General features: G+C 46.1%; 1 protein-coding gene across 1 annotated transcript in view; it reads right to left on the reverse strand.

Moving 5' to 3' along the window:
- LOC123083970 (growth-regulating factor 9) overlaps positions 1 to 6,523 on the reverse strand; it is a 57,929-nt gene extending 51,406 nt beyond the window's left edge. Inside the window, exons 1-3 of the mRNA XM_044505809.1 lie at positions 6,419 to 6,523; positions 6,053 to 6,068; positions 5,847 to 5,973 (exon numbers count right to left, since the gene is read on the reverse strand). Coding sequence (XP_044361744.1) covers positions 5,847 to 5,973; positions 6,053 to 6,068; positions 6,419 to 6,523 — 248 coding nt within the window. The remainder of the gene's footprint in view (positions 1 to 5,846; positions 5,974 to 6,052; positions 6,069 to 6,418) is intronic.
- Between the last annotated feature and the right edge of the window lie 7,129 nt (positions 6,524 to 13,652).

Raw genomic sequence — 13,652 nt, forward strand, 5'->3', positions numbered from 1 at the left:
CATAATCTTGCTCAGCTGCTTGCGCTGCAGCTCCCCAGCAGGGCTAACCTTTCTTGAACTCTATTGAAGTGCTGTCGGTTTTGTATATTATTTTGTCGGCGTGTTTATTTGCATTGGTGGCGATCTTTGACGCCCAGTGTATGTAATCTGCTGTTTGCTTGTGCTTTATTATCATAGTGGCAAACTTTGATGCCCCATGGATGTAATATGTTGTAATTTCTTTATTGTGTAGTATAGGTTTTTTCTTATTCAGGATGCTGCAGTTATTTTACTGTATATATATCGTGTCTTCGCAGTAAACTGGCCAAACCGTAAAATTACGGTACATAATCAGGTCGTCATGCAATCACGATGTAGGTTGGGCCTGAAACGTGCCGATCAGCTCACGGGCTGGCAGCAGCCCCAAATGAACCCCAGCCCATGATTGTGCGAATCAAATCATGGGCTTTTAACAGGCCAAAATTGTCTGGGTCCTTGTTTGGCCCAATCAGATATCGGCTGCGAGCAGGCCGGATGCAAACTGGGCCCTAGTTAGGCCCAACTATATGACGGGCTCTTAACAGGCCAAAATTAATATAGGCCTGAAATGTTAAACGGGCCCTTAACAAGCCAAAACTAATATTAGGCTGAATTACTAAGTGGGCCTTTAGCAAGTGGGCCCAAAAGCATAGTGTCCAGTTGACGGGCCGAATCTGATATGGGCCATAATTGAGCCCAAAGCCTCTTAAAGGGCCGGACCTGATCTGGGCCGTAATTTGGCCCAGAACATGGTAGGCTTTTAACGGGCCGGATCTCATATGGGCCACTATTAGGCCCGGAGCGTGGCAGGCCATTAATGGACCGGATCAAATATGGGCCGACATTTGGCCCAAAACATGGCAGCCAGTTAATGGGCTGGCCTACTAGGGTCCTCAAAATCTTGTGGGCCTATAGCTGGGCCAGCCCATTAATGTCGGTGAAATCTCGTGGGCCTTTAGCTGGGCCGGCCCATTATGACCCGCAAGAATCTTGTGGGCCTTTACCTGGGCCGGCCCATTATGGCACAAAAAAATCTTGTGGGCCTTTACCTGGGCCGGCCCATTATGGCCCGCAAAATCTTGTGGGCCTTTAGCTGGGCCAGCCCATTATGGTCCACAAAATTTTGTGGGCCTTTAGCTGGGCCGGCCCATTATGGTCCGCAAAATCTTGTGGGCCTCTAGTTGGGCCAGCCCATTTAAACTTGTTGGGCTGTGCCACGTGTCGAAGTATCATAGGCGCCTTCTGTCCAGTGAGTGGATGACATCTGTCTCGACGATGAGCTGACACGTGTTTCCTCTAGCCAATGATGATTTTACACGTGGAAAATCCCCATTGGTCGGGGCTGTTAACGGGTTATCGGATCCAAAACCCGACCCGATAGCTTAACGACGTTCCATTACGGTGGATGCGACGTGTCGGTCACCCTTGACGAAAGCACTTCTGTGACGCGCGATTTATCATCATGGAAGTGGACACTTCCGTGATGATAATTTTGGTAATGTCATGGAACACTTCTATGACAGCACAGGTATGACTATCTTGATTCTGTCATAAATTTGTCATGGATGTCCATGCATGACAAAAAAAGCGACCTACTCTGACAAACACGTATCATCATGGAAGTGTATTTTTTTGTAGTGTTATGAATGAAACATGTTTGCAATCACAATTAGAGATTATAGTTGCTCATGCCATGCTTAATTAGCTAGGAGTTAATAATGGTTTACTTTGCGTGCCAACATGCTATTAAGATGGTTGTGATGTGGTGTGATAGGGTGGTATCCTCCTTTGAACGATTCGAGTGGCTTGACTTGGCACATGTTCACGCATGTAGTTGAAACAAAATCAACACAGCCTCCACGATATTTATGTTCATGGTGAATTATATCCTACTCATGCTTGCACTCAGTGTTGATTAATTTTAGTGCATGTTCATGACTGTTGTCGCTCTCTAGCTGGTCGCTTCCCAGTCTTTCTAGCCTTCACTTGTACTAAGCGGGAATACTACTTGTGCATCCACTTCCATAAACCCCAAAAGTTATTCCATAGTCCACCATACCTTCCTATATGCGGTATCTACCCGTCGTTCCAAGTAAATTTGTATGTGCCAAACTCTAAGCCTTCAAATGAAATTCTGTTTTGTATGCTCGAATAGCTCATGTATCAACTAGGGCTGTCTATATCTTCCATGCTAGGTGGGTTATTCTCATGAGGAGTGGACTCCGCTCCTCATTCACGAGAAAATGGATGGTAACCGGGATGCCCAGTCCCATGCTTAAATTAAAATAATTGCAAACAAGACTCCCCCAGGATTGTTGTTAGTTGGAGGCACTCGTTGTTTCAGACAAGCCATGGATTAATGTTTGTTGGTGGTGGGGGAGTATAAACTTTACCATTCTGTTTGGGAACCGCCTATAATGTGTGTAGCATGGAAGATATCGAGATCTCTCGGTTGTTATGTTGACAATGAAAGTATGCCACTCAAAATATTATTTATCTTTGTTTCAAAAATTGAGCTCTAGCACCTCTACAAATCTCTGCTTCCCTTTGAGAAGAGCCTATCTATTTACTTTTATGTCGAGTCATCATCCTCTTATTAAAAAGCACTAGTTGGAGAGCACTGCGCTGTCATGTGTATGCATTACTATTAGTTTACATTGAGTATGACTGTGACTGGATCTCTTTTACCATGAATTACAATATTTAGTCAGTCCTTAAACTTCAGAGGTGCTCTCCATTTATGTTTTGCAGTCTTAGAAAGGGCTAGCGAGATACCATCTTGTTATATCATATTATGATTGTTTTGAGAAAGTGGTGTCATCCGAGATTTGTTATTATTGCTCGCTAGTTGATTATGCTATTGATATGAGTAAACATGAGACCTAAATGTTATTGTGAATATGGTTAGTTCATAATCTTTGCTGAAAACTTGAATGCTAGCTTTACATATTTACAACAGCAAGAGCAAACACAGTTTGTAAAAGTTTTTCTTTATCACTTTTCGTTTGTCTACTGAATTTCTTGAGGACAAGCAAAGGTCTGACGCGGTTTTCAGCAGAATTGCCATGGTGTTATTTTTGTGTAGAAATAAAAGTTCTCGGAATGACCTGAAACTTCACGGAGAATATTTTTGGAATTTATAAAAAATATTGGCGAAAGAATCAACACCAGGGGGCCCACACCCTGTCCATGAGGGTGGGGGCGCGCCCACCCCCCTAGGGCGCGCCCCCTGTCTCGTGGGCCCCCTTAGGCTCCACCGACCTCAACTCCAACTCTATATATTCACGTTCGGGGATAAAAAAATCAGAGAGAAGGATTCATCGTGTTTTATGATACGGAGTCGCCGCCAAGCCCTAATCTCTCTCAGGAGGGCTGATCTGGAGTCCGTTCGGGGCTCCAAATAGGGGAATCCATCGCCATCGTCATCATCAACCTTCCTCCATCACCAATTTCATGATACTCACCGCCGTACGTGAGTAATTCCATCGTAGGCTTGCTGGACGGTGATGGGTTGAATGATATTTATCATGTAATCGAGTTAGTTTTGTTAGGGTTTGATCCCTAGTATCCATTATGTTCTGAGATTGATGTTGCTATGACTTTGCTATGCTCAATGCTTGTCACTAGGGTCTGAGTGCCATGATTTCAGATCTGAACCTATTATGTTTTCATGAATATATGTGAGTTCCTGATCCTACATGTGCTATGATCCGGTAACCCCGAAGTGACAATAATCGGGACCACTCCCGGTGATGACCGTAGTTTGAGGAGTTCATGTATTCACTAAGTGTTAATGGTTTGGCCCGGTACTCTATTAAAAGTAGGCCTTAATATCCCTTAGTTTCCAATAGGACCCCACTGCCACGGGAGGGGGTAGGACAAAAGATGTCATGCAAGTTCTTTTCCATAAGCATGTATGACTATATTCGGAATACATGCCTACATTACATTGATGAACTTGAGCTAGTTCTGTGTCACCCTGTGTTATAACTATTGCATGAGGATTAGCATCTGACATAATTATCCATCATTGATCCATTGCCTACGAGCCTTTTACATATTGATCTTTGCTTAGTAACTTTTCCGTTGCCACTGTTACAATTACTAAAAAACTGCTACTGTTACTTTTCCAACCGCTAAAGTTACTTCCGTATTACTTTGTGACTAAATACTTTTCTGCAGATATTAAGTCTTTCAGGTGCGGTTGAATTGACAACTCAACTGTTAATACTTGAGAATATTCTTTGGCTCCCCTTGTGTCGAATCAAAAAATTTGGGTTGAATACTCTACCCTCGAAAACTATTGTGATCCCCTATACTTGTGGGTCATCAAGACTATTTTTTGGCACCGTTGCCGGGGAGCATAGCTCTATTCTTTGAGTCACTTGGGATTTATATCTGTTGATCACTATGAGTAAATTGAAAGATGAAAGAACCAAGATTTTTCTCTCAACTACAAGGTGAGGTAAGGAACTGCCATCTAGCTCTGCACTTGATTCACCTTCTGTTATGAGTAAATTTGCGACACCTACTCCTGCTATTGATTCTGATATGTCGCATGTTATTGATGATGCCACTTCTGCTATGCATGATGCTTATGATGAAACTACTTTTATGCTTGATAATATCGTGCCATTAGGTGAATTTCTTGATGAACAACTTTCTGGGGTTAGAGAGAATGAAATTATTGAAACTGATAATATTGATGAAAGTGATGATGAAGATTCTCCCCCTAGATATGAATTGCCTGTTGTGCCTGAGGGTTATGTTATGGATGAAGAAACTGCTAGAGATCTTCTAGCTTCCAATGATAGATATGATCTTAAGAAATTGTTAGCTAAGCTGAAAGAAAATTCTTTGAATGCTAGAATGAAATATGACCCTGCTTTTGCTACCTATTTGTATTTCCGATAAGGATTATGAGTTCTTTGTCGATCCTGAGTTAATTACTTTGGTTGAATCTGATCCTTTTTACGACTATGAATCTGAAACTATTGTGGCACAACTTACTAAATTGAATGATATAGCCACCCTATTCACTAATGAGGAAAATATTGTTACTACTATATCCTTAAGTTATTTCCGTTCTCATTAAAGGGTGATGCTAAAACATGGTTTAATATAAAGCAGCTAAGTTAGGAAGCTAACTTAACTAATTATGCTTACTTCTTCTTCTTCTTGGAGCTAACCTAGGTAAAATGGGTCATTTTGGAGCTAACTTAGCTAACTTAACTAATTATGCCACTTTGGAGCTAACTTAACTAATCATATTGGAGCTAACCTAGGTAAAATGGGTCATTTTGGAGCTAACTTAACTAATTATGCCATTTTTGAGTTAACTAAGCATATTATGCCATTTTTTTTACAGAAGTAAGCTAAGTATAGGTCTTTATTGAGCAAACCTAGGTAACTAAGCATATTAGAGATAACATAGCATATTAGAGCTAACTTAGGTCATTTCGGAGGAAACAAAGCTAAGTATGGATCATTTTGGAGATATGACATACCTGACATAGTTCACTACTCCTTCTTCTCCTTCTCTTTCATCATCCTGATGCGCTTAGAGCGGCGAGGCAGTGGGATGTACTCTTCGTCTCTTCTACCATAATTGGCATGGTCATGTCGCCCGGCTGTGGGATCGCCGGCACCACCACCATCGCAAGGTCATTGTCAGGCACCAGCACCATCACGAGGCCATCTTCAGGCAGCACCATCGCTAGGTCATCCTCAGCCACCATCATCTCTTGCCTATCGTCAGCCACCACCATCGCTTGGCCATCGTCATCCACCACCATCGCGAGGTCATCATTAGACAGAATAGGCCGCACCTCCTCATCCCCACTCTTCTCCTCTTCTTCCCCACTCCATCCAGATCATCCTCACTGCTGCTTTTGTTGTAGCCAGACTCGTTGCTGCTTTTGCTGTAGCCAGAGTCGCTGCCACTGCTCCGATTGCCTGACCAAATGCAACAAAGTTTTTTTAATAATCAATGCGAGACAAAGCCTAATGGAGAGGAAGAAGAGGCAGAGCGTACTGGCATCGTCGTCATCCTGGTAGCGCATGCGACACATAGTCGTGTTGAACACCTTCACGGTGAGCATGGCGTCGCTGTCGTACCTGAAGACAAGGAAGTACCCGTGCCTCAGGTCGTAGGCACAGACGAACTGCTCCCAACCACGACACAGGTACATGTGGTCGTTCCTGATCACCACCTCCACGTCCCAAAGCCTGCGAAGCCCGCTGCCGGCCTGTCGCAGCTTCACATTCTTTGGCCGATGGCTGTCCAACATCTCCATAAAAGTGTCAGGCAACCTCTGCAACGTGGGTCAAGGAGTGATGTAGCAAACAACAGAGTTATGATAAAGAGATGGGTGAAGGGGAGATCTCTCCTTTTATATACCTTCCTCTTGGAGGAATTCTCAAGTGTGATCGTGAAGAACTTAAAACCTTCCAAGTCGTACTCCGGTGTGGCAGAGCGTAGCCTACAGTGGCAGCCTTCCCCCATCTCTGGTAAGCAGCAGAAGATAATCAACTACAGTTACTTAATTTGGTAGGTTAGTTGGCAATAGTTGGAACAGAGCTAAGTTTTTAGACATGAAAGAAAACTGAGAAAAAAAAACAATGCACTTCTGCTCAACAACACTTAATTAATTTCGGAGGTTAGTTGGCAATGGTAATTGGCACCCTTCAAAACTAGGGATTTTTTAGACATGAAAGAAAACTGAAAATGTTAAAAAGCAGAGCATAGTAATCTAAAAAACAAAGCATATATTAGGTGGATCTAGGTTGACATACTAGAGTTGAGCACAAGATTTATTGCCATTGCACTAAATTACAAGCAATTTTAATTGAAGTGATCGACAGAAAAAAAAAACTTGATGCCAATAGCGAGCCGACATCGAGTTTCTCTTGGGTAAGATTGCATTTTGCATGGTTATGGTAAGATTGATAATGGTTGGTGTCTACATTCAGTAGGAGCAAATGCTGAAGAGGGGCTTCACATGGTATTCCAAATTTATGACAATTTATTTGACCTTGGGCAAGTACGAAATTTGCCCCCTCAAAACTCGAACTTGTATTTAATTAAGACAAGTGTTATATAACACCTTCATTGCCAAACTTACAGGCTATCTAATGCCATGGGTGGCCAATTAAATTGTAACTGTATAGTTTGTATTTTAATTCTACTTAAAATATGAGTAACTGCATGTGCAGTGGAAGGAGGAAGCGAGAGCTGCGCGCCAAGGCTTTTGGATGTCGTATAATCCTAAGAAGCCGTGGGTATGGAAGCGAGACCACCCACACAACGCTGGAAAACAAGATATTGTAGAGAAAATGCCCTGGAAGGCCCAACCTATATTGGAGGCTTAGGTAAAAACAATGTCGTCCTGCACTCTGGCACCTAAACTAAAGTACCAAAAACAAACCCTAGACCTAATGTCTTTGAAGCTCTATCAAGGATGACAGAGGAGAAGAATGCTGAGGAAAAAGCTAGGGAGTGCAAACGGGAACTAGATAGTGTTGTAGCTGAAAACTGTATGCTAAATGTTCAGCTTCAGAAGTCGAATGAGACGCTTCGAAATGAGAAAGAAGCATGTAAGCGCATCAAACAAAGGGCTGTTTGGGTTGGCACGTCTATACTTATTGTTGGTATTGCAGTGTTGTGCAGCAAATGGAAAACAACTCCTACGAAGAATGGTGTTGCTCAGATAATCAGATGTATCACTATGTCAAGATTATGATTTAGTAAGTGATAGATATGCCACGCAGATAAAAACAGTGTAACCAAACCTTGTGGTAATAAGTGGTAACACAATTTATATGTACTTTTGTACCCTTTGTTATAACGGCTTGGTTTATTGGAGCACATAATAGTTGAGAATTTATCGCAATGTGGTCTCGGCATCAGGGTGTTATAACAGATGCGTCTACTACAATGAACTTTAGCTAAGCTCTAACACACATTGATGCGATAAATTCCCTTTCAAGTAATCTATCCATCCCGGAAACACAAGCTAAATGATCTGATTGCTGAGATTATGAGCTCCTGCTAGCGGCAACGACCTGCATTAATTCCTCTTTAATATTATCAAGTACACATTACTAGTTGGCTGCAGTTTGAGATTTAACAAGGAAACTGCAAAGGGACCCAACTGCTGTTTTCTTCAGTTATTGATCATAACTGAGTATTTGTATGTGCAGCTATGTGTAGCTAAGGCTACATGAAACAGAAAGTAAACCTAAACTAAATGTCAAATTTTCATCTTCTTCTTCTTCCTCCTGTCGGCTAAACCTAAACAAACAGAAAGTAAACCTAAACCTAAACCTAAACAGAGAGAGAGAGAGAAGAGGGAGGGGTGGCGCACCTCGGTGTTGTGGACGGACGGGGTCAGGGTCGGAGGCAGAGAGGGTTGGGCGTCCTTCTCGGGGGAGGGGTCGGGCCAGGGGGTCGACGGTGATGGCGTCGGGGTCTGGTGCGGCGTCGGAGTGGCCGGAGCTCGGGGCGGCGGTGGTCGACGACGGGACGACGACAGCGCGATGAGGTAGCCGCGTTCAGCGATGGCGTCGGTGAGGTGAGGCAGAGGCCTCGGGCGGCGACGCGCGAGGGAAAAGGAAGGGCGAGGAGGCAACGTGTGAGGCGAGGAGGAGGCGGTGACGGGGCGGGGCGGCGGGGGCGGGGGGTCGGGGTGGGGGCGGCGGCGGGGGTGAGGGTTGGGGTTGGGGGCGACGACGCGGGTGAGGTGAGGGCTGGGGGAGAGAGAGGGGGGGGTGGGGCACCGACACTTAGTGGGGTGGGGCCGGGGGAAAACGGCCATTAAAACGGCCAGTTTCTTTGGCGTGTGCTGGCTGACGGCAAAGAATCTTTGCCGTCCACTAGTAAACGACAAAGAATCTTTGCCGTCCACTACCAGACGGCAAAGAAACTGGCCGTTAGGTCGTCCTTACAATCCGCCACACATCATCTTTGCCGTCTGCTAGCGGACGACAAAGATTCTATGTCATCAGCTAGCAGACGGCAAAAAGCAGGCTGACGGCAAACACCTTCTTTGCCGTCCGCTCTTTCTTTATCGTCAACTTTATTTAAGCTCATGGCAAAGAACTTCTTTGCCGTCAGCTAGCAGGTGGCAAAGAACCGGCTGACGACAAAGATTCTGATTCCAGTAGTGACATATCTCTCATTCTCTATTCTGGTTTGGTCATTATCATGATTGCTTAAGCATGTCTGAATTTCACTATATGTAGTGTTCTAGGGTAGCTCGTATTACCAAGTGAACATGTATATTGAGGTTTTGCTCCTGTTTAGAAGCATGTTTTATCGGTATTTATGCCTCTTGGAGCCATGTGTTTGCAATTTATGAACTGTGGATATCTTGGCTCGTGAACATCTAAACTACTTCTGTTTGTCTTCATTAGATTTAGAATATACCTCGAGATGTGGACTCACTTTGTATCTTGGTTTTAAGATTGCCGAATTTTGTACGCCCTCCTAGTTCGATTTAAAGTAGGAACATAACCCAAGAAAAGAAGGATACTTTTGCTGGGGGTCTTTTATGATGTTTGCTTTCTAGGACAACAATACAGATGGTGTGTTTTCTGGATGAAAGAATCCTCTGATCTTTGGTGCATTCCTTTTCCGGATACATAACTTCTACCATTCCTGGGTGTAATGTCCGCTGTCCGTACCGGCCATCAAGCCGATTGTGGATACATTGTTGTGATGCTGACCATCGTGTTCTGTGCATCAGCTTTGTTCTTCTGTTCATGTCCTCATTTGGCACGTTGTTGATGAAATGTTAGGATGGTGTGTATGGCATGGTTAGCCTCCTAGTTTTTTTTTGGGGGGGGGGGGGGGGGGTTTAATATTTATGTTTTGGAATCAGCATTGTTTAAGGTTTTAATCACATGCATGCAGATTAGAGTATATGCGAGGGAGTGCCTAGGAGTAGCATATGTTGGCTTCATCGGAGCATGTCCGGCAGCGACACCATGATTGCAATGGACGCTAGAGGGACTCGACCATGCCAACAGTGCCTTATGTAATTCCCAGGGAGTGGAAAATGTTAGTTTGGTCAGCAAAGCAGCTTTGCCTGTGCCGATGCTCATTCCTGCGTAGCGCTTCTGGTGGCCACTTATTTCAATCCGGCGTAGGTGAGACACTTATCTTGCTCTTCCCCGTTTTCTTGCATGCTCTGAGTGCCGATGGTCATCAAGCCATCAGTTTGACATTGTGATGATTTATAGTCATTTTAGCAAGGCATGTGTAGTGTAGGTGTTGTGTAATGTGTTTTTTAGATGGCCAGGATATTTTGTTGTTGAATGGTCAGGATGTCTCTTGCTCCTAGCTTTTTTGGTTAATATTCCTGTTAGTTTTAGTTAATTTCTTGGTTGTCTTGTTTTGATGGTTTCAATTTATATATTTATGTCTGGAATCAGCATTGTTAAAGGTTTTAATCTCATGCATGTAGATTAGAGCATATGCGAGGCAGTGCCCAGGAGCAGCATATGTTGGCTTCATCGGAGCATGTCCGGCAGCCACACCATCGTTGCAATGGATGCCAAAGGAACAAGACCATGCCAACGACGCCTTATGTAATTCACAGGGAGGAGATGTGTATACGGTTTTTGTTTGTGTTTGAAATAAGGGCCCGTGACCACTGTAACACCCCCAGTGTCCTGCTACAGTAACCCTATATGATTAAATTAATCATTTTTTCAAACAGTGCTTAATCACCTTCGTTCTATATCCCATTTGAAATTCCAGTCAATTCAAATTCAAGTGAAGTTTGAAGTTGCTGAAAAAATGTTCATCATTTGTCAAAAATTCAATAACAATTATTTGTTAAGGAACACAACATCACTTTTGTGCAAAGATGAGCATTAGCAATTATAACAGCACCAATTCAGCATTTTTAAATGATATCCTATTTATGAAAAATACCAAATGAATTCTTCTGGTCTCCAAAATATTGGCGGCACTGTCTATAATCACCGGGGATTTAATGGGACACCTCCCAAATTTTTCCTAAGTGAAAAAGTTGACCAAATAATTTCCTTTCTCTCTATATTAATAAATAAAAGCAGAAAATAAAAAAGGGCCTACCTGGCCTCTGGCCAAGGCCCAGCGCGGCCCAGCCCACCAGGTGCCCCTATCTCCCCCCACCTTTGTTCACATGGGCGCCGTGGATGCCGTGCGGCCGCACATGGCCGGGATGGCCACGTGTCGGCCATCCGCCGTCGTCCCGCGCGGATAAGGTCACCGGCGATACCCCTACCAACCCTAGATCGCCTACTTCCCCTTCGCACCCCTCCCTGGTCATCTCCGCCTCGCGCCCTCGCCAGATCCCTCCCCCCGTACGCGCCCATGGCCTCACCGCCGAGCTGACCACGACCACCGTCGTCCCCAAGCCGCACACCGTGCCAAGAAGGACCGCCGCCAACCACTACGACCTTCGGTGCCACTAGACTGAGACGGGAGTCACCACAACGTTCCCTCCACCACCGTCTTCCACCTTCGGACGCGCCGGTAATCGTCGTCGATTCCGCCTCGCCTCTGCGCTCCTAAACCATCATGGGCCTACGTGTGAGCCACGCGGTGAGCTTCTCCGTCTCCTGCTCCCCTCCGTTAGCCTCTTCGCGCGCCGTAGCTACCTCGTCGTCGTTGCCGTGAACCCGTCGCCGCGGATCGCCTTGCCGCCATGGCCATAGCCCCTGTCGCGCTCACCTGGGCACGACATCGAGCTCCTGGTGCTCCCATAAGCCCAACGAGCTCGAGCCCGTGCCTCCCCGTGCCCTATAGCCTCGTTTCCGACCACGGCCGAACACCGGCGTCCGCCCGACCTCTCGTCATCGTCGTTCTAGCCCGTTACAGGCCACGTCGCCACCGTAGATGGACGCGGCGTCGAACACCCGATCCAACACGCACGTGCATGCCCCCTCCCGTGCCTCCTAGCACCGTCCCCGATGAGCGCCCGAACGCATCGCCACGGAGCTCGCCGCCGGCGAGCTTCGGCAACCATTTGGTCACGGGCTCAAGCCCGTTGGACTCGCCGAACCATGGGGATCCTCCCCAGCCTTTCCATTCGCTCTGTAGCATGCTGCTTCACCTTTTCCTCGTGCACCCGTACGCGCCGTTGCCTCTGCTCATCGCCGGCGCCGATTCTGGTCAAGTCCAGCTGCGCTACTGCCACCACTCGACACGCGGCAGCGTCAGCGTTCAAATGCAGGTGAAAACGCGCGTTTTGGCGCTCTGTAGCGAAGATCCGAGCCTTTCCGGCGAACTCGCCGCCGGGGGGAGCTCGCGGGCGCAACTCCGGTGCTGGCCACCGACATGGCTGACCTGGGGCCACCCACTTGGTCACTGCCAGCGGGCCCCACGGGCCCCGTTGACTTGGTTGGCCCAGTCAACATGCTGACTGGGCAGCCTAGTGGTGCTGACATGCGGGCCCCACCGCATAATTATTTTACCTAAAACATTTTTAAAAATAAACTTAATTAGTTAACCTGATCAGTCACTGACATATGGGCCCAGCTTCTAATTAGCCTCAGTTTAGTTAAATTTAAACTTCTGTTAGTCAACTGTCTATGACAGGTGGGACCCACTGGTCAGTTTGACCTGGTCAGCCGATCTGTTAACAGCTGACATCATCAACATGGCATGCTGACGTCATCAACATGGCATGCTGACGTCATCAACATGTCATGCTGACATCATCAACATTTGTCACTCCGATTGTCAGAGAGGTATCTCTAGGCCCTCTCGGTAATGCACATCACTATAAGCCTTGCAAGTAATGTGACTAATGAGCTAGTTGCGGGACGATGCATTATGGAACGAGTAAAGAGACTTGCCGGTAACGAGATTGAGCTAGGTATTGAGATACCGACGATCGAATCTCGGGCAAGTAACATACCGATGACAAAGGGAAGAACGTATGTTGTTATGCGGTTTGACCGATAAAGATCTTCGTAGAATATGTAGGAGGCAATATGAACATCCATGTTCCGCTATTGGTTATTGACTGGAGACGTTTCTCGGTCATGTCTACATAGTTCTCGAACCCGTAGGGTCCACACGCTTAAAGTTCTGTGATGATCGGTATTATGAGCTTATATGTTTTGATGTACCGAAGGTAGTTCGAAGACCCAGATGTGATCACGGACATGACGAGGAGTCTCGAAATGGTCGAGACATAAAGATTGATATATTGAAAGGTTATATTCGGACACCGGAAGGGTTCCGGGGGTTACCGGATAAATACCGGAGTACTGAGGGTTACCAGAACCCCCCGGGGGCTTAATGGGCCTACATGGGCCTTAGTGGAAATAGAGGGCAGCAAGGGGAGTGTGGGGTGCGCCCCCCCAAGGCCCAAACCGAATTGGTTTAGGGCAAGGGGGGCCAGCCCCCTCTTTCCTTCTCCTCCTCTCCCTTTCCTTCCCCCTCTCCTACTCCTACTAGGAAAGGAGGAGTCCTACTCCCGGTGGGAGTAGGACTCCCCCCTTGGCGCGCCCTCCTTGGCCGGCCGCCTCTCCCCCCTTGCTCCTTTGTATACGGGGGCAGGGGGCACCTCTAGACACACAAGTTGATCATTGATCTCTCCCAGCCATGTGCGGTGCCCCCCTCCACCATAATCCAC

This window comes from Triticum aestivum, chromosome 4A, assembly GCF_018294505.1.
Source record: "Triticum aestivum cultivar Chinese Spring chromosome 4A, IWGSC CS RefSeq v2.1, whole genome shotgun sequence".
Classification (NCBI taxonomy): domain Eukaryota; kingdom Viridiplantae; phylum Streptophyta; class Magnoliopsida; order Poales; family Poaceae; genus Triticum; species Triticum aestivum.